This window comes from Narcine bancroftii, chromosome 4 (genome assembly GCF_036971445.1).
Source record: "Narcine bancroftii isolate sNarBan1 chromosome 4, sNarBan1.hap1, whole genome shotgun sequence".
NCBI classification, from domain to species: Eukaryota; Metazoa; Chordata; class Chondrichthyes; order Torpediniformes; family Narcinidae; genus Narcine; species Narcine bancroftii.
Window position 1 is genome coordinate 254935335 of NC_091472.1, and position 24838 is coordinate 254960172.

At 44.0% G+C, this 24838-nt stretch overlaps 1 protein-coding gene across 4 annotated transcripts in view; it reads left to right on the plus strand.

Moving 5' to 3' along the window:
• Nucleotides 1-24838, plus strand: part of adcy5 (adenylate cyclase 5) — a 390458-nt gene that overhangs the window by 260137 nt on the left and 105483 nt on the right. For all 4 annotated transcript variants that reach the window (XM_069934774.1, XM_069934775.1, XM_069934776.1 and 1 more), the window contains exons 7-8: nucleotides 3135-3276; nucleotides 9634-9759. In XM_069934774.1, the coding sequence (XP_069790875.1) occupies nucleotides 3135-3276; nucleotides 9634-9759 (268 nt within the window). The remainder of the gene's footprint in view (nucleotides 1-3134; nucleotides 3277-9633; nucleotides 9760-24838) is intronic.

The window sequence follows — 24838 nt, forward strand, 5'->3', positions numbered from 1 at the left end:
GTGTTCAATGGCATGTCCTGTCTGCGCTGAGATGTAGAAACTGGGATCAAGCTACTAACACATCTGTCAGCAGCAGTAAAAACAGCTGTTGTTGCTCTCTTTATCCTGGGGTCAAGGGAGAGGGAAGCGATATCACCTAGAGCCTGATCCACACAGTGTATCTCCTGCTCGCCCCCTACTAGCCAGTTTCTTCCCCATTCCCCGCCACTTCCAGCTACCCACACAGCCCTCCCACCATATCTCCCCTCTTCCACTGTTCCCATCTGGCCCTTTTATAGTTTCACCAATCTCTTTCCTCCTTTGAAGTTGTTGACTCAAGAAGTCATAGAGTTCTATCACATGGAGACAGGCTCTTCAGCACAACTCATCCGTGCCAACCAAGATGCCTTGCTGAGTTTGTCTCTTTTGTCTGCGTTTGGTCTGTGTTCGTCTAAACCTTTCCTCACCCTGAACCTGTCAAAATGTCTTTCACACATGGTAGTTCTATTCAGCTCCTTCACCTCTGACAGCTTGGTCCACACACCTTCCACCCTCCATGTGAAACAGCTGTCCCTCAGCTTTGTTGGGCATCTCTTCTCTGCTCTCTGCAGTGGCAAAGATCTCCCATTGGGCAGCCACATCATTCATTTCCCATTCCCATACCGACACGTCTGACCATGGCCTTGTATGCTTTCGGGTTGATGCAAATCGGAAGAAGGATTGGAGGAACAGCACCTCATATTCCGTTTTGGTCATCTCCAGCCAGTCGGCATGAGTATCCACCTCCAATCTCTGGTAGCCTCCTCCTCTCCCAACACTTTCCCTTATCTCTCATTCCTCCTCCTCTCTTCCTCTTACATCTCCTATCTGCCCATCACCCTCCATCTCTCACCACCTTCCCTCCTATCAAAGTGCGTCTTTCTCAGCCCCTTCTCCCATTACTTCAAAGATCCTTTCTCTCCACTCCCAGTCTGTGCTCCTCGCCCTCCATTTTATCCAGGCATCTGGCTATCCCTGATGAAGGGTTTACAGCCTGACTGCTTCCATGGATGCTCCCTGGCCTGCTGAGCTTCTCCAGCACTTCCTTTGTGTGTTGCTCTGGTTTTCAAGCCTATGTATTAAATATCTCCTTGCCTCAAACCTACTTTTAGATTCTTCTACCCTGGTAATAAAAAGTCTGTGATTTTATAAACCTCCTCAAGGTCATTCCTCAGTTTCCTTCATTCCAGGGAAAACAACCCCAGCCTATCCCTTCTCTCCATGTAACTGCAGTGGACAAAAGCACTGGCGAAACACAGCAGGTCTCGCAGCATCCATAAGAAGAAAAGGTTTGGGCCCGAGCTCATTGTTAGGAATGGCAATGCTCCTGAATAGGGTCCAGGCCCGAAACGTCGACTGCCTTTTACTTCCTTTGGACGCTGCATGGCCTGCTGAGTTTCTCCAGCACTGCTCTTGACTCCACCATCTACTGACTTTCGTGTTTATCTACATATAACTCAGCGTCCAGTCCCAGCAAAGTCCTTGTGAATCTTTTCTGCACTCTTTACTTAATCACTTCATTTTTAAAAAAAATATTTTTATTGGTATTTAATATGTAACCAATTGAGCAATACAATTACACAGTGTGGAATACATTTAAAATATAGAAAAAGGATTTCAAATGTGAACATAATTCAAAGGACCAACACACATTGGTAATAGTGTAGTAAAATATAACATCAAATTAAAAAAAAACACCCAAAAGAAAGAGAAAGAAAGGAAAGAAAGAAAAAATAAAGTTAAAAAGTTCTTTTTGAATGAATTATAAATTTCTTCCGTTTCAAAAGATAAAGGAAAAGGATATAATTGTCTTTCCTTTATCTTCATATTGATAACAGTGGAGCAAAGCCATTATCTGTTATATTATCCAGTTTAAAAAAGAAAAAAAAGAACCCTGAACTAAAAGGAAACAAAGAGGGACCCCGCCCCATAGTTCAAATCCCCTTCCACTATGCAAGGGTAAGAAATGATATGTGGACATCGAGTGATGTCAACCTGGAACTCGACACCACATGCACTTTGTTCTGATATGATGGCAACAGGAACTGCACAAAATACTCCAGGTGCAGTCTTCCCAACATTGTGTGCGGCTACAACATAATGTCACAGCTCTTGTACTCCAGGTCTCAACCCATGGCATACACCTTCTTCACCACCTTTCATCTCGATCTTGTTGTAACCTTAGACAACCTTCTTCACTGGCTATCGCACTGCCAATTTTGGTGTCTTCTCCAAACTTACTAATTCCACTCGACAACAACAAGTTGTTTCAAAACTTTTGCTTCATGAAAAAAAATAAGAACGATGAAGCTGAACCCAAAGATAATTTCCAATTTTCTGTATTACGTAGGAAACTGGAGAAGCATTATATTAACTTTTATTGAATTTAGCGCATTTAATCGCATAATGATGCTGACACATTGTGTTAGTTCAACTGACCTAAAAATGTTTTGTCGCTGATTTTTGTTTGTACTCAGCATCTTACGCTTCGATCCATCAGAAACCCAAGCTCCAGATCTAAACCTCTGACACAATCAGGAAGCCTTTAGCGCCCAAGGACACTTCAGGAGCCCTTCTTGACCTCAACACTCTTTCAAATCCTGGTTCCGATACCTGGTTCTCATGAGCTAGTCTCCAGCAGCCCACAGTCTGTCTTGGTCCTTCGACTGCAATTTGTACAGGCAGCTTCTGTGGATCCTTCAGCCACTGAACCCCTCGCTGGTCTGCTGTTGTGGTCACCGTCCTGTAGGGTTGTCTTCTCTGCTTCTTCTTCTCAACAGGGGGTCTTCTTCCAGTTACTGGTGCCCTGCACCAGTCCACTGCCCACTCACCCCTCCCCAGAGTCTGCAAGCCCTCAAGGCCACTGCCAGCACAGGCTCTCCCTGTGGTTGCAAGATTTTAAATTAAAACACCATCAGCTCCTTTAACAAGCTGTTTTAACTTTGCACGGACTGGGCGGTTGGTCCACGCTACCACCACCAGTAGTCCTGCTGTTACAGCAGCTCTGGCAGCGCTGCTATTTGATGTAATGCTCACCATAGTTTCCTGGCTTGTCCCATGATGTATCTGCCATATTCCCAGTCTGTACAAATTCTGAGCCACTTCTCTCCTTGCAGGCGAATCCACATAACCAAAGCCACGTTGAACTACCTGAACGGGGATTACGAAGTGGAGGCAGGTTTCGGAGGTGACAGGAATGCTTACCTGAAGGACCACAACATTGAGACCTTCCTCATAATGGGCTGCAGCCAGAAACGGGTAAAGCAGTGTGAGGAGTGCCAGTCTACCCCTCAAACTTACAGCAGATTTCAATTTAGTTTGTTGATTTAATTTAGAGATACAGCACAGTAACAGGCCCTTCCAGCCATGAGCCCACACCGCCCATGTGACCAATTAATCTACTAACCCCATACATCCATGGAATGTGGGAGGAAACCGGAGCACCTGGACGAAACCCATATGGTCAAGCTCTATGGCTTTGGAAAGGGTACAGGAGAGATTTACCAGGATGCGGCCTGGATTAGAGGATATGAGCTACAAGGAGAGGTTGGACAAACATGCATTGTTTGCTCTGGAGCATCAGAGGCTGAGGGGTGACCCGATAGAGGTTTACAAAATTATGAAATTATAGGTTCGACCAGGAGTCCCCAACTTTTTTAGACCATCGACCCCTTTGTGGAATACTTGATCCCTCATCGGCCCCCAGGCATGGAATCCCAGTTTGGACGGGGAAGTGGGGGGTGGTAGTGGCACTGGACAGAGTTGGTGGGGGGGGGGGTGGGTGGCAGTGCTGGATGGGGGAGGGGCACTACCAAAAGTACAAGGAACATATACATCTTTTTTCCATGTTCAGTCCGTCCTCCCATTTGCTCTCAACGTTTTCAACGGCTGAAGCCAAATACATGGCAGCCACCAAGGCCTGCTCTCAAAAGAGGTTGACCACCACTGCCATAGGCACTATTTTCCATTGATCTGCCCCTGCTTTCCACTGCAAACGTTCAATCAAACTCCCCTCCCCCAGGCATTATCGACCCTCTTTCAACCCCCTGACATTTATTGACCCCCTTGGATACTCCCAACAATCACCAGGGGTCATTATTGATCACTTTGGAGACCGCTGGGGTAGAAAGTCAGAATCTTTTTCCCCAGGGTAAAAATAAAAGTCACATACATATGTTTAAGGTGAAAGGGGGAAAATTCAAAGGAGATATGCAGGGGATGTATTCCACCCAGAGAGTGGAATGGGCTGCCAGCGGTAGTGATGAAAGTAGATGCTATAGTAGTGATTAAGAGACTTTTGGATAGACATGTGCAGGGAATGGAGGGAAATTAAGTTGTAGCATAAAATGGGCACCATGTTGGTGCAGACACTTTGGCCAAAGGCCCTGTTCCTGTACTCCTTTCCACCCTCCAGTTCTTGGACAAAAGTGCTGTAGGTGATGAACTCTTCTCGGTGCTTTCTAAATACCATGTGGAGTTCTGACTTGAACACCATTCTAACCAGAAAGTTTCAGAACTAAGTGGGCATTGGTATCCCCTCTCAGTGTCCTGAAAAACGAAAAATAGTCAGTGATCTGCTCACTACCAGTCAGATGAATAGAGTTAAACAGAAAAGTGCAGCTGCTGGAGTTGAATGCAGTGCATGAAAGTTCTATACAAACTCAGCAGGTCGCGCAGCATCCTAGGAAGTAAACGGCAACCAACGTTTCAGACCTGAGCAAAAAACAGAATAAAAAGATGTGGATGGAGGAGAAGAGAGAGGAAGGGGCTGGAGCAACAAGCTAATAGGTCAGTGGTTCTCAAACTTTTTTTTTCACTCTCACACCACCTTAAGTAATCCCTTATTAGCCACAGAGCTGTGGTGTAGGATGCCATGGGTCCTCTGTGGTTAAAGTGGTATGTGAGTGGAAAAAACAGGTTGAGAAATACTGTCATAGATGGATACAGGTGGGGAGGGTAGAAGGGAATAAAACTGAGAAGTGATCAGAGAGCACAGCTCTGAAGTACAGTCCGACAATTTCTTTCTTTGGCTTGGCTTCGCGGACGAAGATTTAACCCCTGTACAACTACACCCAGTATTGTGGATAATTCAGTAACTCTCTCAGACCACTAGCACGTGGGACAAATGACCGTGTGCCACAGGATGAAGTTGGGGTCGTGCCAGTGAGTGGTGTCTTGGGCCTTCTCGATGGGGGCAGCTCAGGTGGTCGACAAGTAGTGGCACGGGCGACAGGAGCTATTGAGATGGTGGCAGCCTTTGGAGGTGACACCGAGATTGTCTCAGTCCCAGAAGAATTCACGTTGTCTCCCCTCTTGTTCAAATGGCAGTTCTCAGCAAGCTGCAAATGTCACAGATGGAATTGAATTAAATCATTTTATCTGCTGCAGATGAGATAATGAACAAAGTAAAATCCTCTCTGCTCGCCTCTCTCTAGACATTATTTTTAGGTTTTTATTTTCATTTGTAAAGTTCACATTGAATGACTCACTGAGGCACCTGACTCCAGCTGGGTACTAAAGTTTCACACATCAATCCATGAGGGTTGACACCAATGGATAGAAATTAGTTCCTAGCTCCTACCAAGGGAGGCAGGGGCTTACAATGTCATCAGCTAATTGTTCTAGTCCCCTTCTGATATTTGGTTACAGTTCTAATACACAACGACACAGACGAAGGCCACTCATCCATTGGATCTATACGACTCCCAAGAGAGCCAGTAGTTCCATTCCCCATTATCCTGTAGCTCAATATAGTTCTCTTTCACATGCAGAATCAGATTTATTGTCATGAGCACGTCACAAAAGTCGTTGTTTAGCAGCAGCATCACAGGGCAAACATTTATATAAACCACCTTGCAAAATAAGTAAAAATAGTGAAAAAGACTAAGTAAGGCTGTGTCTTTGGTTCATTGATCATTCAGGAATCTGATGGCAGCAGAGAAGAAGCTGTGCTTGTGCCACTGAGTGCTTGTCTTCAAACCTTTCTCCCAATGGCAATAGAGTGAAAAGGGCATGGCCTGGGTGGTGGGGTTCTGAAGACAGAGGATGCTTTCTTAAGACACTACCACTTGTAGATGTCCTCTATGGAGTGAAATCTGGTGCCCGTGATGCCACAGGCCGAGTTAACAACCCTTTGGAGCTTTTTCCTGTCCTGAGCATTGGCACCTCCATATCAGACAGTGATGCAGCCAGCCAGAATGTTCTCCACGTTACAAAATTTGCAGGAGTCTTTGGTGACATACTAAATATGCTCAAACTTCTCCCAAATTATAGCCACTGGCAAGCATTCTTCGTGATTGCTTCAACATGGAGGCTCCAGGATAGATCCTTAGAGATGTTGACACCCAGGAATTTGATGCTCTTGACGCTCTCCACTGCTGACCCCGTCGATGAGGACTGGCTCATCTTCTCCTGAAGTCCACAATCACCTTTCCTACCTGCCCTTGCTCCCCACCAAAACTAATTTCCCAACCCAAACATTTGTAGGATAAGAGAACATAACCAGAGCACCCCAGAGTATACTCCAGCAGTCACAACGTGGACAGCACTCTCCACACAGATAGCACAGGATGTCAGGATGAAATGCCAGACCTCTGGAGCTGTGAGGCAGCAGCTCTAACTGATGCGCCACTGTTCCCCCTCATTTTCTCCCAATGGCCAGAGGCGGATTTCAAGACAACTGTTCATTGACCAGGAGTTTACCCAGTGGACTCTTTGTAAAGGAACACAAAATCCTGGAATCATGGACAAACAGTGAGAAGCTGGAGGGATTCAGCAAGTCAGGCAATGTCCATGAGTAGAAATGGTCAGGTCACTGTTGGGATCCTTTAGAATACACAGCACAGGACAGGCCCTTCGGCCCACAATGTTATACCAACCTACATAAACCTTCACAACAACCTAATTTTTCCCTACCTCACATCCACAACTCCCTCTTTCATCCATCCTCCACTACCACCCCAACAATACATTCCAGGCACCCACCACCCTCTGATTAATAGCACTGATCTCTAACATCTCTCCTAAACTTTCCTCCGCCCACCTTTTACAGATGTCCTGGTATTTGCTATAGTCGCCCCAGCAAAAATGTGCTGGCTGTTCACGCTAACTAAGCCCCTCATAATCTTATACACCTCTATTAAGGCCTGCTTCAGCACTCCAAAGAAAACAGCCCAAGCTCTTACTGAGACTAAAGTAAGATGGGGTGATATCAAGTATTTCAAGGAAGGATAAAAAAGAGGGAGGGGAAGCTGGGGAGGGCTTGATGTGATGGGGTATGGGACAGAAGTTGGAGAGAGGAGGAGAGACTGGTAAAGGGAGAACCATTCAGAAGGAGGTAAAAGTTCAAGAGAAAAATAAGGAAAGATTTGGGTAAAAATAAAGAGATGACAATAATGGAATCAGATAGAAGTGAAGGGTTACCTAAAATTTGAAAAATAGGTGTTCGGGCTGTGAAACATGAAAGTCTGCAAACAATGTGATTGCAGTAAACACACAAAAATGCAAGAGGAACTCAGCAGGTCACGCAGCATCCACAGGAAGAAAAGATAGATAACCGATGTTTCGGGCCTTAGTTCTTTGAGGTACCAAATATTTTGAAGAAGGGTTCAAGCCCGAAACATCGCTTATCTATCTTTACCTCCTGCGTGACCTGCTGAGTTCCTCCAGCATTTTTGGGCAGATTTTTATGCTGCTGGATTTAATGTTGACCAGGAGGGTTATGATGACATTCTTCAAGTTAATATTTTGCTTCACCCTGGTAATGAATGAGGCTAAGGACAGATATGTTTGTATGGGAAAGGGAAAGGGAATTAAAATCATGGGAGTTTTAGCTTAGGCCAACAAACACACTGCTCATCGAAGCGGTCTCCAATTCACCAGAGAATTGTTCTTCCAGCAGCTGGGTAGAGGGTGGCAATTGAACTTAGCCGATCCAAAACATTATCCCAATTTCATTGAGTTTCCCATGGTGGGAGAGTCGCGGACAAGAGGGCACAACTTCAGAATTGAAGGCCGTCCACTTAGGACAAAGATGCAGAGAAATTTCTTAAGCCAGAGGATGATAAATCTGTGGAATTTGTTGCCAGAGGTGGTTGTGGAGGCCAGGTCATTGGGAATTGATAGGTTCTTGATTAGCCAGGGCATCAAAGGTTACAGGGAGAAAGCCAAGCAATGGGGCTGAGTAGGAAAATAGATCAGCTCATGATTGAATGGTGGGCCAGACTTGATTGGCTGAATAGCCTATTTCTGCTCCTGTCTTAAACTTAAGGGCTTAAGGAGTTTTGGATATCCAGGGAATCAAGGATTTGGGTCAGGAGGGAGTGGCTGACACTATCTCATTGAATAAGAGAGAGCAAATGAGGGGTTAGCTGGCTTATCCCTGCTTGTAGAACATTGTACAGGCCTTTTAGGCAATGCTGACCCTGATGCCTATTTAAAGTAATGCCATCAGCCTGTACCTAATTCCTGCCTGTTTCTGTGGCTATCTAAATCCCTCTCAAGCATTGTTATGACATCTGCCTCTACCACTTCTCCTGGCAGTGCATTCTAACCACTGGATGAAAAAAATCTTGCCTCATGAATATCTTTTAAATTCCGTCCCCTTTTCCACACCCCACCCCCACTATTATTTAAAGTTCTGCCCTCCAGTATTTGACATTCCTACCCTGGGTAAAGGACTCAATCTCAAGATTCTGGATTCTTTTATTGTCACGGACTGCTAGGCAAAGTGTAACGATAGATGAAATTTGTCAACCTTTGCCTGCCGTAAAGGTATACATAGAGGCGCCACTAACATAGCCGGCATTCCCCAGCAACGAGAGGGAGGCCGTAAAGGTATACATAGAGGCACCACTAACATAGCCGGCATTCCCCAGCAATGAGAGAGAGAGAGAGAGAGAAGCCAGAGTCCCTTCTGAGACCCTATCAAATGTGTAAATGCCTTAAGGTTGACTCTCAGCCTTTGACGCTCCGGAGTAAACAATCATACTCAAGAGCGGCCATGCTCAGCCTGGCTATGGTCCCCTCAGGTTATTGCTCAAGGTTTATGGGCCCCTTTCCCTGTGAAGCAGTCTAGTTGGTTCCTTTTGTACTTCTCTCCTATTGACCGTGGGTCACCTGGGGGTGGGGGGGGGGGGGGAGCTATATGGCCCCCTTTGAGAATGACTGCTCTGGAGAGTATTAGCTGCAAGGAAGAAGTTGATCAACATCTAGTCTTTCCATATAGATTTTTTAATTTTAGGCATACAGCACGGCAACAGGCCCTTCCGGCCCATGAGCCCATGCCGCCCAAATACACCTCATTAACTTCTAACCTGGAGAAAACCCACACAGACATGGGGAGAATGTGCAAACAAACTCCTTACAGACAGTGGCAGATTCAAACCCAGGTCATGTAATGACGTTGTGCTAACTGCTACGCTAATTGTGCCATCTCTTCTGTACCCTCTCTAAAGCCCCCTAAAGTGTGGCATCCAGAACTGTACAAAATGCCCCAAAAGCACCCTCACTAAAGTTTTGTTCATCTTACAGTTCTTTTATTCTCAAAAACCTGATGTGAAACGTTAACTCAGTTACAGATGGGCTAATGCTGCTCCTGCTTCATTTTGACTGCAGAAGGAAGAGAAAGCAATGATTGCGAAACTGAACCGGACACGGTCCAACTCGATATCCAACCTCGGCTCACCATGGAACATGGAACGTCAGTTGTATAACCACATCTCCAAGGAGATGAAGACAATGGTAAGGAGAGAGTTTGCATGCAATCATCAGTCACAATTGTATCAAGTTCAGTAATCTTTGTGACCTGCACAGAAGCCATTCAGCTCATTGAGCCTATGCTGACACATAGAGCAGTCCCATTCTCCTGCTGCAAAAGTTGATGGGGTGGTGTAGAAGGTATATGGTATACTGGCCTTCATTAGTTGGGGGGTTGAGGTAATGCTGCAGCTCTATAAAACTCTGGTTGGATCACACATGGAGTATTGCATTCAATTCTGGTTGCCTCATTATAGGAAGGTCGTGGAAGCATTAGAGATTTAATAGGACGCTGTCTGGATTGGCGAAAGTGTCTCACGAGGAAAGGGCTTTTCTCTTTGGAGCAAGAGAGGATGGGAGGTGACTTAATAGAGGTGTATAAGATTATGAGGAGCTTAGATAGAGTAGACAGCGAACACCTGTTTTCCATTGGCCTATACCAGAGGACATCTTTGGAACATGAGAGGAAACCTGAACAGTTGGAGGAAACCCACCTGAAAAATGTATGAACTCTTACAGACAACAGCAGATTCAAACTTGGCCACAGAGCTGCGCCTAAGGTTTACGGCCAAAGGCTGGTACATTAAAGCCATTTAAAAAAAATGGAGGATTATGGGCTATGAAAAAGGGAAGGGTTTGATTAGTGTAGAGGAGGTTTATATAAGTTGGCACAACATTGCGGGCTGAAGAGCCTGTACTCTGCTGTACTGTTTAGTATTCTGTGTAATTATTCCTTGTAACCAATTCTCCCCACATTCCCATCAACTTCAACAGACTTTACCTGGAGCTATTCCACAGTGGTCAATCAACCCACAAATCTGCAGCTTTTGGGGATATGGGAGGAACCGGGAGCACCCAGACAGAACCCAAAGGGACACGGGGAAAGCGGCGACTTCACACTGGAGATCAGTACTGAACCTAGTTTGTTGGACCTGAAGGCAGAAGGCAGCATCGCTACCAGACTGTACCACCATCCAAATAGCATTGCGATATGAACCAAATAATAAATTCTTGGTGGCCTTGGCTGTGGGAGGCGGATTTTCCAGGTTATGGGAATAAGCTCCCTTGCCCTTCTTTGATAATATGACTATGGTTCCTTTCTGATTCCCTTGCGTCCTTGGTTTAGTATCTCCAGACATTACAGTGCTCCCTGGGGGCTGTATTGGAACAACTTCTCAGATTATTGTGGTCAAATCTGCAGAGCAGGACTTGAACCCACAACTTTCTGACTCAGAAACAAGAGTGTTGTCAACAAAGCCATAGCCAGGGAAATGATTATTGTCATGCCCTCTGTAAAATTTCCATGGCCAACATCTGTGATGTTCTCTGGAAACATGGAAGGGCCCATGCTTCAGAAACTGATCCTTTTACACCATTTTCGACCTGCTTTCCTCTACCCCTCCCCCCTTGCCTTCCCCTCTCCAGTTCTCCCCCCTCCCTTCACCCAGCCATCTGTTCTCCCCTTGATCACTGCTATCTCCTCCCTCCTTTCTTTACCTATCCTCTCCTGCCTTTGTGACCACCCCTTCCCCCTTTCTCTTTTGTTTGGATGTCTGCCAACATTTTTCCATACCTTGATGAAGGGCCTCAAGCCCAAAACGTCAGTTATGTATTTTTACCTTTGCTATATAAAGGGCACTGCTTGACCTTCTCCAGCTTTGTGTTTTTACCTCAACGATGGTGTCTGCAGATTTTTGTGTTTATCTTTTACACCATGTGTTGGAAAACTGTAGCAGTGAAACAGCACCAAGTGGAATTTATAATGGGAGTTATTATAACCCATCGAGCAATCATGCATGCAGACAATTTAAGAAAATAAAACATTACAGGACATTTTATTGGAACATTGAGTCACATCAGAACATTTTCAATGACCACAAGGGAGTGTTAATAAAGAGCTGTATGGTGGGAAGATTTGGGGAGGAAAATTCCAGAGTTCAGGATGCCAGAAAGTCAAGATGCTTTCACAGAGCATAAGATACTGCTAAAGAGATGATTCCTTTCAAACTTTGCAATACTATTACACATTCCTTGGAATGACAGAGGATGAGGCGGTGACCGGATAGAGATCGCTGTACAAGATGATTTAATTTTTATTTTAATTTTAGACATACAGCACGCTCCGTAAATGGTTATATGGTTATGGTGAGAAGCCCGTGCCCCCAAATACACCAACTAGCCTACAATCCCCAAACGTTTTTGAAAGGAGGCATTGATCATGTGGTTGGTCAGAGGCTTTTCCCCAGGGTTAAAATGGCTAAGACAGGGGGTATAGTTTTATGTTGCTTGGGAGGAAGTATAGAGGGCAATGCAGGAGGAACGTTTTTCACACAGAGAGACCTTGAAACATGGGCTTCGTTGGTGGAGAGGGAATGGGTGTGTACAGGGATTATGATCTGGGGGCAATTCATGGTGAGAGAAAATTAAAAATTCCTAGGCGCGAAAGGGACTTGGGAGTCCTTGTGCAGGATACCTTGAAGATAAACTTGCAGGTTCATTCAGTGATGAAGAAGGCAAACGCAATGCTGGTATTGGTTTCAAGAGGAATAGAATATAAGACCAGGCATTGGTGACACCTCACTTGGAGTATTGTGACCAGTTATGCCCTGGAACACTGGAAAAGAATACTGAATGTGATAGTACAGATTCTATTACCAATGTGTAGATGTACAGATTGAAGTGTAGGATGACTGTGATTGGCTGAGAGCGTAGCCATGCCTTCTGGCAGGTCTTAAAGGATTGCTCCTAGCCAGACCAGGTCATTCTGGACTGGTTGACCAGTCTTTTAGTTAATAAAAGCCTTGGTTTGGATCAACAAGTCTTTGGTTCTTTCGACGCCCTCTACACTGAAGTTGGAGTGATTTCAAAGGAGGTTCACTGGGATGATTCCTGGAATGAAAGGTTTTGACAGCCTTTACATGGAATTTAGGAGAATGAGGGGGATCTCATTGAAATATTGAAAGGTGTGGACAGAGTAGATGTAGAATGTTTTTTTTCCCGCATGGTGGGAGAGTCTTGGACAAGAGGGCACAGCCACAGGATTGAAGGGCACTCAGTTAGAACAGGGATGCGGAGGAATTTCTTCAGCCAGAGGATGTTAAATCTGTGGAATTTGATACCACAGGTGGTTGTGGAGGCCAAATCATTGGGTCTATTTAACGCAGGAATTGATAGGTTCTTGATTAGCCAGGGAATCAAAGGTTACAGAGAGAAGACCAGGCAGTGGGGCTGAGTAGGAAAATAGATCAGCTCATGATTGAATGATGGGCCAGACTCGATGGGCTGAACTGTCTGATTCTGCTAGGATGAAGAAGGACTCTGCAGTAGGTGACTGATCTTGTAGAACGTGTTTCCACGCGCCCATCCAGCATCATTTATTGCTTCTGACAATTCCATGCCTGAAGCAACACATTTTAAAGGAAGTAGATCAAACCCATAATTTAACAGCAGAAAGTTGATTAAAATTGGAGGGTTAAAATCCTGCACAGAATCAACTCTGGCAGCATTTACTGGCTGTTTCACAGTGGCAACCTAGCCATTTGTGATCATCGCTGTCAGGCTTGTTTAGATCAGGAGCAGGCCGATCCATCTGCACTCGCATTCAGTCTGTGTAAATCCAGCCAAGGTTTGTGAACAGGCATTTGATGAGGTGTCTGAGACAGTGAATCTGCTGACCTATCAATCTCTATTGCTGGGTATCTTGGGTTTATGTGACAAAAAGCTTGATCTGCAATGATACAGCACTAGTACACAGGGCAGATTCAAAGTGCACAAATCAATTATTTAAAAATAATTCATTAAATTTTTAAACATTTTTCAATTTAATATTTTACATTGAAATTTAGTCATGCAGCATGGTAACAGGCCATTCTCCCTCACTGTCATTCCTTACCAGTGAAATGAATGAGCTTGGTGTTTCGATATGGCTGGTTCCCTGGTGTAATTATTAGGGCAATGAAGCAAGGGTGGCATGGTTAGCGTAGCGGTTAGCACAATGCATTTACAGCGCCAGCAACCCGGGTTCGAATCCAATGCTGTCTGTAAGGTGTTTGTATGTTTTCCCCGTGACCTGCTTGGGTTTGTTCCGGGTGCTTTAGTTTCCTCCTACCCTTCAAAACTTACGGGAGGTTGTAGGTTAATTGGTGTATTTGGGGGGCACGGTCTCGTGGGCCAGAAGGACCTGTTCCCATGCAGTATGTCTAAAACAAAGTTTTTTTTTTTGTTTTTTTTTAAATTTTTTATTTTTCACACCATAAATCACATTAGCCATGATATACACTATTTCTTTTTCACACATATACAGTGACTTTTTCTCCCCCCCCCCCCTTTCCTCCCAAACCACCCCCCCACCCCCCCCCTCTCATCCATTTTAGGTATACAATCTAGGTTGCATTAAGCCAGTCAGACAATGTTGTCATTCAACAAAATTACACCAGAAATTCTACTGAGTCCATTCTTTTCTTTCCTTCTCCTTCCATCAACTTAGGTAATGTTTGTCCCCGGTAGGTTTTCGCTATTGTATTTAATGTAAGGCTCCTATACTTGTTCGAATATTTCAATATTATTTCTTAACCTATATGTTATTTTTTCTAATGGAATACATTTATTCATTTAAATTTAGTAGTTTCTTCCTTTTAATTTGGTTATGTATTCCATTAATATTTAAAGTCATATAGTTCAGCGTAGCCCTTTTATATTTTGTTTATCTTCTCTTTCCGTTTTTCCATCATTACCTTTCCTCCTTTTCCATTTCTGTTTTCTTATTTTCAACTCTTTATAAGACAACATTCCTACAACATCCAACATTTTCCTTATTCTCCTATTTCTATCTTATTTATCCCCAATCTCCCCTTCACCTCCTGAGTTGTCCTTTATCCCTTGTCGGACAACCACTTCTCCCCTCTCCATTTGGATTTGCGAATCCACTCGCAAGCGTCAACTGATTTTGCAGTGACCGCTATTTCCCCCCACCCCGCCCCCCCCAGAAAAGATTTCACTTTTCATATGTCACAAAGGTCACTCTTTTAATTCCCTCCTTATTCTCTCTATTCCATTACCTTCCCTTATTAATTCTTGTCTATACTATCTATATTTTCCTCTAAGTACAGATACATTCATATATGCTCATTGTCTCTATTCACTCTTATACCTCTTTACCCGCATACATATCAATCGTGATCATTTTTACTCTCATTACCCGTCTTCATCCCTCAGTCTATTTTTGTCTTTACCCACATACATATCAATCGTGATCATTTTAACTCTCATTATCCGTCTTCCTCCCTCAGTCTATTTTTGTAATTTTTCTGCAAATTTTCGTGCTTCTTCTGGATCCGAGAATAGTCTGTTTTGTTGTCCTGGAATAAATATTTTCAATACCGCTGGATGCTTTAGTATAAATTTATACCCTTTCTTCCATAAAATCGCCTTTGCTGTATTGAACTCTTTTCTCTTCTTTAGGAGTTCAAAACTTATATCTGGATAAATGAAGATTTTTTGCCCTTTATACTCCAGTGGTTTGTTGCCCTCTCTTACTTTTTCCATTGTCTTCTCCAGTACCTTTTCTCTTGTAGTATATCTTAGGAATTTTACTACAATGGATCTTGGTTTTTGTTGTGGTTGTGGTTTAGAGGTCAATACTCTATGTGCCCTTTCTATTTCCATTTCTTGCTGTAGTTCTGGACATCCTAGGGTCTTAGGGATCCACTCTTTTATAAACTCCCTCATATTCTTGCCTTCTTCATCTTCCTTAAGGCCCACTATCTTTATGTTATTTCTTCTGTTATGGTTTTCCATTGCATCTATTTTTTGAGCTAGTAGTTCTTGTGTCTCTTTAGTTTTTTTATTAGATTTCTCCAATTTCTTTTTTAAGTCTTCTACCTCCATTTCTGCTGCTACTGCCCGCTCTTCCATCTTGTCCATTTTCTTTCCCATTTCTGTTAAGGTCATCTCCATTTTATTTATTTTCTCTTCTGTGTTGTTTATTCTTTTTCTTAAATCCTTAAATTCCTGTGTTTGCCATTCTTTAAATGACTCCATGTATCCTTTAATAAGAGCAAGTATATCCTTTATCTTGCCTTTCTTTTCTTCTTCTATTTCACTGTACTCTTCCTCTTCCTCTTCTTCTTCCTCTGGGTTGACCATCTGTTGTTTCTTTGGTGCCCTTTCCTCCTCTTCTTTCTTGTTTCTATTGTCTTCTGTGGTCTCTTCTTGCTGCAGGTGTTCTGCAGCTGTCGTTGCCAGCTGTGGAGATCGACTCCCCAGCTGGTCCCCCCTCCCGTCGGTGTGTTTTTTTTCATTCGCATCGCGCATGCGTGATTCCTCGCGCATGCGCAGTTGCGCCCTTTTACTCGGCTCAGCGAGCCATTTTTGTAGTCCATTATTTACCGACCTGAGGGAGCGGGTTTCTCTCTCCGCAGCGGGCCTCTTCGGACAGGTAAGGCCTTCACCTTTTTCCTCCTTTGTCTTCTCTTCCTCTCTTCTTACCGTTGCTTTCGATTTTTCTTTTTTTGTCGCCATCTTCTTTCCACCTTTATACTCACTTTTCTGTAACTTTTATTTCTGTGCCTTTGTGTTTTCTTTTGTTTTTCCTGACTTTTCTGGAGAGGGCTGGAGTTCACCGTCCGGCCACTACTCCATCACGTGACTCCCCTTGTCTAAAACAAAGTTGATGCGACATTTATTGCTGCTGATTCAAATCTCCCGGAAGGCAGGTTCAATCCTGACTGCAGCTGCTGTCCGTGTGGAGTTTGCTATCCAGGTGTTCCAGGGCTTTGTGTAGAGCCAGTGAGATGGTATCTGCCTTAGACCTATTGCTGCGCTAGGCAAATTTGAATGGATCCATGGCGGCACTCAGACAGGAGCTGATATGCTTCAACCCAAGTCCCTCAAAAGACTTCATCTCTGTGGATTTGAGTGCCATTGATCGGTTGTTATTTAGGCAGGTCTCTTACACTCTTCTTGAACATTTGATGCCTGATTGTAACAAATGGGTACCACACCCTGTCTGTGAGATGTTGAAAATATCCATGAATATATTGGAAAGTTAGAATCAGAATTTATTGTCATGAACAAGTCACGGCATTCGATATTTTGTGACAGCATCATAGCACAAACATTCATAATTATGAATCACCTTACAACAATAAATTAAAAAAAAATAGTACATAATAAGTAAGGCAGTGTCTTTGGTTCATTGATTATTCGGGAATCTGATGGCAGTTGGGAAGAACCTGCTGTTGTGCCATTGAGTGCTCATCTTTAGGCTCCTGTACCTTTTTCCTGATGGTAGCAGAGTGAAGAGGGCATGGCCTAGGTGGTGGGGGTCTTTGAGGATAGAGGCTGCTTTTTTAAGACACTGCCCCATGTAGATATCCTTGATGGAGTGAAGTTTGGTGCCTGTGATGTCACAGGCCGAGTTAACATTCCTCTGGATTTTTTTTCTTGTCCTAAGATTTGGCACCTCCATATCAGGCAGTGATGCAACCAGCCAGAATACTCTCCACGGTACACCTGTAGAAGTTTACGAGAGTCTTCGGTGACCTACCGAATCTCCTCAGATACCTCACAAAGTGTAGCCGCTGGAGAGCCTTCTTTGTGATTGCATCATCGTGGAGGCTCCAGACAGATCCTCGGAGATATTGATACGCAGGAATTTGAAGTTCTTGACCTTCTCCACTACTGAGCCCTCAATGAGGACTGAGTTGTGTTTCCCTGACTTCCTCCTGAAGTGTACCGTTTGTGATTCTGCCAACAACTATGATGTCATCAGCAAACGTAGATATGCATTGGAATTGTGCCTGGCCACACAGTCATGGGTGTATAATGATTAGTGGAGTGCTCCTTTGTTGATCAGTGAGGAGGAGACGTTGTTTCCAATTTCTACTAACTGGTCTTCCGATGAGAAAGTCAAGGATCCAGTTGCAGAGGTGGGTACAGAGGCCTAGTCAGCACAGGTTTTCAGTACTCAGCTGGCTACCCCTTACAGACCAGATCCTTTCCTTGGATTCGCTCTCCTCAGATACTGACAGTAGAGGATATCAGGAGACATGGGGGTGCTCAATGATTCTTCCTTGTTCTGGTGGTCAGATCGGGTGAGGAAGCCATTTAGCCCATCTGGAAGTGAAGCTTTGCTGACTCCTCCTGGGTTTTTTTCCTAATATTTTATTTAAATTTTTCTCCATACAAGTAAGAGTCAAAGATTAATATAATAATACAAATTGCAAAAAGAAAACAAGCTCAGCGAACTACATAAATGATGGTATATATCCCCCAAAGAACTTTCCGCCCCCCAACCCCTCACCCTCAAAATAAGATTTAAACAGAGTTCCTTAATACAATTCCAAAGAGATTTTCACAGGCCCTAATGTTTGAGTATACAGATTTGTAAAATTTAGCATATTTATTTCTCAAATTATATGTAATTTTTTTCCAAAGGAATGCAACTTTGAATTCCTGCATTCCATCTTGCCATACCCAAACATGTATCTGATTTCCAAGTAACTACAATACATTTCCTTGCCACCGCAATGCATCTTTAACAAATTCTAATTGATAATATTAACAAGTTTAGTTTAGGTCTTGTTACTTCAATATTTCCCAATAAAAATAAATGTGGATTTTTGCAGAAATACAACACCTGTAACTTGAGGCTGCTATTTTAAGACCCCCCTCATTCTCTGAAATTCCTAAATAAGGATAGATTTCACAGTTGGAGTTAGTGCAACAAAAAAAATGTTTCAGTTATGTAGACAGATCTTCTGGTTGTCCCAGATCGTTTATGGTTTGGGTTAGAGTAGTAAATGGAGGTTCAAGATCCTAACAGCTATTGGGGATAAAAAAAATCTCTTGAACAGGTTCGTCAGATTTCTGTCCCTTCAGTTTCTGATCCTTCTGCCGAAAGACCAGCATCTGTGGAAAGGGAAACTTAGTTGGATTGAAGGGACTTTGGCCTGAACTGTCAGCTCTGCCTTTCCCTGTACAGAACCTGCCTGACCTGTGGAGTGTCTCCAGCACTCTATGTTTTTAACCGCAGTTGACATCCGCGTGGCATTCCTTGTTAAGCCAGTAACAAGCTCTGATCCCGTCTTTCAATGTGCCAGTGATGTGGTGGCGATTTTTTTTTAAAGACTCATTTAGCTGGGTGTTGCCGTGGAAACCCGTCTCAGCAGATCATTGCTGTGTGAGAGCTGTGAGGTTAGCTGCCACTGTTTAATTGCACTTCAATCATGGATTTCAGAGACAGCTCAACGCTGATTCACAGATGTGAAAAAGAAATGTGACAGGGACAGTAACAGGAGTGTTGAACATTTTACCTCTGTTTGTGTGGATAGAACAAACTCTGTGCATCCTCTATCTCTACACTCCATTTAATCCGCATAATTGATGGAAATCACTACAAACAAGATATCGATCGTGAAGTAAAACACAGAAATCTGCAGACACCATGGCTGAAATAAAAACACAATTCTGGAGAAACTTAGGAGAGATAATGCAGGAGAATCTCAGCAGTAAAGCTTGATAAAGGGTTCAAGCCTTAAATGTCGGTTATATATTTTTACCTTTGCTGTATAAAGGACACTGTTTGACCTGCTGAGTTTCTCTGGCACTGTGTTTTTATCAGTTGTGAATGCTGATGTTGTTATCATTGGAATTTCACTGGTCTAGTTGGACTGATAGGGTCTGGACTAAACTACAGAGCAGCAATCTCAGCTAGTGTGGTGTTGGGTTTGTTGTATCTCAGATCAAAAGCCACACTGAGGTCTTGCCTCCAGTGATACTCAGAGTACAGTGGGGAAACCATAGGCCATAGGAGCAGAAGTAGGCCATTCAGCCCATCAAGTCTGGTCCATCATGAGTTAATCCATTCTCCCATTCAGCCCCACTCCCCTGCCTTCTCCCCATAATCTTTGATTCCCTGACTATTCAGATACTATCAATCTCTCCCTTAAATGCACACAACCTAGTCAACCCAGCCCCCCCCACCCCACCCATGGTAGCAAAAGTTCCAGAGGTTTACTAGTCTCTGTCTCCCTCATCTACTGCGTCCGGTGCTCCTTCTGTGGTATCCTCAACATTGGAGAGACAGGACGTAGACTGTGAGTGAATTTCGTTGAGTGCTTTGGCTCTGTCCGCTGCAATAGTGTAGACCTCCCAGCTCTCCCAGTGGCAATCCGTTTCAATTTCTCATCCCATTCCCATTCCGATGCCGACAAGTCTCATGCACTGTCAGACTGAGACCACCTGCAAATTGGAGAAACAACACCTTGTATTCCGTCTGGGCACCCTCCAACCAGATTGCATTAACATCAGCTTCTCCGGTTTCTATTATCCCCACTCTCCTATTTATCCCTATGTCTCCTTTCATGTAGCTCTCTTGCTCTTAACTTTTCCCACTGTTTCCTTTCTTCTAGCTCTGTATTCAGAGAACCACTCCCTCCCCTGATCAATTCTCACCTTTCCTTTCCAATCCTCCTATACCTGTCCAATTATCGTCCTTTGTCTGTTGGTCTGCACTCCTCCCCCTGCCCTTTCTTCCTTTCTTCCCAGCCTTTTAATTCAGTGCCTGTCTGGCTTTTTGCTCATACCTTGAGTAAGGGCTCAGGCCCGAAACATTGGTTATATATCTTTACCTCTGAACGCTGCAAGAGCTGCTGAGTTCCTCTAGCATTTCAGTGTTTTCACTAGAGCTCTGAATTAGGTATCACTGTGCCATGCAAAGGACTAATTTTGAAGCTATTCCCAGTGTCTTAGCCATGACTTAGGAGGAGAATTGGGCCATTCAGCCCATCAAATCTGCTTCACCATTCAAATTAGAGCTGATGTATTCTGGACCAGTATTTATCATCAAACAGCGTCAAACGAGGGAGACTACCTGCTCATTATATGTCGTTTGTTGGATTTTGCTCTCTCCATATTGATAGGCTTGTTTCAAATTCCTTTTCTTTCTCTATTATGGCATGAGGTTATTGAAGGAGCTATTCAAATGCCATTTACCTTATACTGCACCTGCCACATTGTAGGATAATTAACAGGCGTGTTGATCAGTTGCCAGCAATATCACCTTGTGATAATTTACACCAGCCTTTCTCAAATAATTTATCCCCTTTCACACTGCCAATTCCGTGTGGGTTGACCATGTCTATACCCAGTAATCGTATGGTGTGAAAGATCCCAAACCGGCAGGGCGAGTTAAATTAAACTGGCCTCTGATACTTGGTAGGGGCTCATTAATCACCTTCTGGCAATGTGAAAGTACAACCTGCTCTTGCATTGTCACCGCTGGAGGACAGACCCCACCCCCCCCCCTCTTAAATTGCCGGGTTACCAATTAACCAGGTAAATCATGGTGCAGTGAGAAAGGCTCCCAGGTTCAGCAGGCCCGGTAAGTTTACCCGCTACCTAGGAAGCTTGGCAGTGTAAAAGGGCCTGTATACGATCCCCCTGGAGGCTGTGGCACATTTAAGTAATAGCCGTGTTTTCTTTCCCCTAACGTAACAAGTTTGTGTGTTTTATATCGTGGGTAGAAGTACAGAAGAAACCAAAACTTGACTGCCTCATGGGGAAGGGGGGCCCTTAAACTTTGAGCAGAGTCTGAGGGGAGGTCATATCCACAAAAAGGTTCAGAATGGCTGATTTAAACAATAAGCAGCTCACACTAGTAGGTAAGAACCGGTGGATGGGCTCATAGTGACCTTAACCCGTGAAGATGTGAAAGCCATCATCTGGTCCATTGCAAATTTGGCCACTGGAAAGGTTCTTTGAAGCAAAGCTTTAGCTGGTGTGGATGGCAACTCAAATACAGTGAAGCCATCAAATTGTATGCATATAGTTGGCAGGAGCCCTGACATTCCTAACGTGGGAGTTCAAATCCAGCTTACAGTGACGCGTTCTTCAAACTTAGAAATAACATCCTACAGTGGCTAGTTTTGGAAGAGTTACCAGTTCCCAGCGAGCATGAATCCAAATTTGGAATATCTGACAGTCTCATTTTCATAGCTCATTTCGTGGAATCATTACAGCACAGAAGGAGGTTGTTCAGCCCACCAGGCCCATGCAGGTTGTTAGTGCAACAATCCATTCAATCCCATTCCCCCAACGTCCTGCATACACCCAAGTGCCCCCTCCCATTTCCCTTTAAAATCACAGGAAAGCCAGAGGTGTACAATCCAGAGTTAATTCGGTGATCAGATGTGGAGAGGGTGAACAATTTTAAGTTCTTGGGAGTCACTGTTGGAGGATCATTCCTGGACCCAACGCACCAATGGCATCATGGAGAAAGCACGTCAGCACCTTTGCTTCCTCAGGAGTTTGCGGAGGTTTGGTAAGACACTAGAAAGCCTGGAAAAATTCTGCAGAGGTGCGGTGGATAGTGTGCATCACGGTCTGGTGTGAGGACATCCGTATCCCTGAGTGTAAAGTCCTCCAAAAGGTAGTGAACACAGCCCAGAACATCACAGGCAAAACCCTCTCCATTATTGAGTATGTCTACAGGGAACATTGCTGTCGGAGGGCAGCAGCAATCGTCAAAGACCTACACCACCCAGCACACACTCTGTTCTCAGGAAAAAGGTATACGTGCCACCAGGTTCAGGAACAGCTGCTACCCCTCCACCATCAGACTCCTCAACAATAAACTCAATCTGAGACTCATTTTAGGACTCTTACTTGTGCACTTTATTGATTTTCTTTTTGTTCTCTCTGTATTGCACAGTCAGTTTGTTTACATTTGTTAGCTGTTTACAGTTCTTTTATTTGTTTACATGTTTACGCTGTGTGCAGTTTATATTTTTGCACTTCCAATTAGTGGTAATTCTACCGTGCCTTCAGGATAAAGAATCTCAGGGTTGCATGTAATGTCATGTATATACTCCGACAATAAAACTAAAAGCTGACTCTGGTTTCTATGTCCACCAACTTTACAAACAACATCTGCAGGCCAGTCAAGAAACTGTCGAGGAAGGGGCATGTTTGAGAATTCCGGTCGAGTTGAGAACCTTCAATGCCGTGAACTTCATCAGTGATGGACACAAAGGCTGCTGAGGTAGATCTGAGCCTCACCATTTAGTGAACTGAAAATGGCACTAGTTGAAGCAGAAACCAGATAAAGATAAGGAGCAAAAATGAGCCAGAAATATAGTCTGACCGTGAGAGGGGTGCGATGAGGCTCAGGTGGAGCACAAATGTCAGCAGGCAGTGAATCAGTTTAATGTGATGAAATGCGAAAGTCTGTGGATGGTGTGATTGTAGTAAAAGCACAAAAATGCTGGAGGAACTTAGTAGGCCTCGCAGTGCCCATAGGAGGAAAAGGTATAATCTCTGAGCCCTTCTTTGAGCAAAGAGTAGACAGGTGTCTGATTTAAAAGACTGGGGGTGGAGGGAAGAAAGGGCAAAGGGAGATGGAGAGGCTAGCAGGTAAAAGGCCATATTTAGACATGGTGAGACATGGTTAGGAGATAGGATGACTGTGAATGCAGAGCTGGAGAAAGGAAGACTGAAAAGGAAAGGGAGAGACAGAGCTAGATGGAAGGAGATGTAGGGAAAGCAGGGGGAGGGCTAATCGATGTTAATGCCATCTGGTTGGAGGAATATGAAGTGTTCCTCCAATTTGTGGGTGGTCTCAGTCTGGCAGGGCACAAGTCCATAAACGGACATGTCAACAAAGGAATGGGACAGAGAATTGAAATGGGTCATTTTAAGATCAGTTGAAGATTTAAAGATCGGTTTAATGGCTGGTTTTGTTGCTGTAAAACACTGCAGAGACTTCGGACTGATACAGATGTTATTAAATTGCACTGACCCAGCCTCCTGAAAAATAAAATGAACTATAAGCCTTTGAAGGGATTTCATTTGCTATTTTTGGTAAATCCCTTGAAACAGTCGCAAATTACATAATTGTTGTTCCAATGAAACTGCAGAGGACTCCCGCTGTGTTCTGTAGTGCTGAGTGCCAGCAGTTGCCATGACAACTGCTTAATCTGTTTGAGGCAGTATCTATGACCATGGTGTACACTTTCATTCTGTATCCAGTATCAGGCTGCTTGTGCCTGCTTCACCTTTGGGTGCTGTATGCTCAGGAGGAGTGGACTGGCCTTTATTTTATTTAATTTTAATTTAGACAAACAGCACAGTAACAGGCCCTTCTGGCCCACAAGCCCATGCCGCTCAAATACATCAATTAACCTACAACCCTGGTCGGAGGGAAAACTACAGCACCAGAGGAACCTCACATAGACAGAGGGAGAACAGGCAAACTCCTTAGTCTGCACCGGATTCATACCTGGGCCACTGGGACTAACAGCATTGCACTAACCACTCTGCTAACCATGCTGCCCACTTACAGCACTTATATACAGCTTGACTTGCTGGATAGCATGAGAAACCAGGTTTCACACTACCTCAGTTCATGTGACCATAAACTTGAGAAGATTAGGACTGTATTGTGTGGAATTTATAAATAAAAGTTTTTTTTTGACTGACAAACTCGTACATTTTTGGTGAGATATGGAGATGGACGTATTATATTGGGGATTCAAGCTCTTAGCTTTAAGTTCCCAGGAGTAAACCTGTCCACCCACGTCAATGTAATGGCCAAGAAAGTGCACCAGCACCTCTATTTCTTCAGAAGCCTGAAGAAATTCAGCACCTCACCTGCATCCCTTAACAACTTCTACATGTGCACTATTGAGAGTGCCGGAAACTGCTCTTCCTAAGAACACAAGAAACTGCAGAGGGCTATGGACATAACTCAGACCATCAAACACACCGCACCCACCCCCTTCGCCTCTCTGTCAACTCTATCTGGAATTCTCGCTGCCTTGGAAAAGGAGCCAACATATTAAAAGAATCATCCCACCCTGGCCCCTGGACATCCTCTCTCCCATCAGTAAGAATATTTACGACTGTGATTGCGCATCACCAGATTCAAGGAAAGTTTATTTCCCGTTGTTATCAGATTTCTGAATGAACCCCAAAATACAGTAGAAGTCCTGAAATGCAGACTACCCAGAGACTGAGTTGATTCAGAGTTTTGGATTTTCCAGATTCTAGAGCAATACCTCTGTGG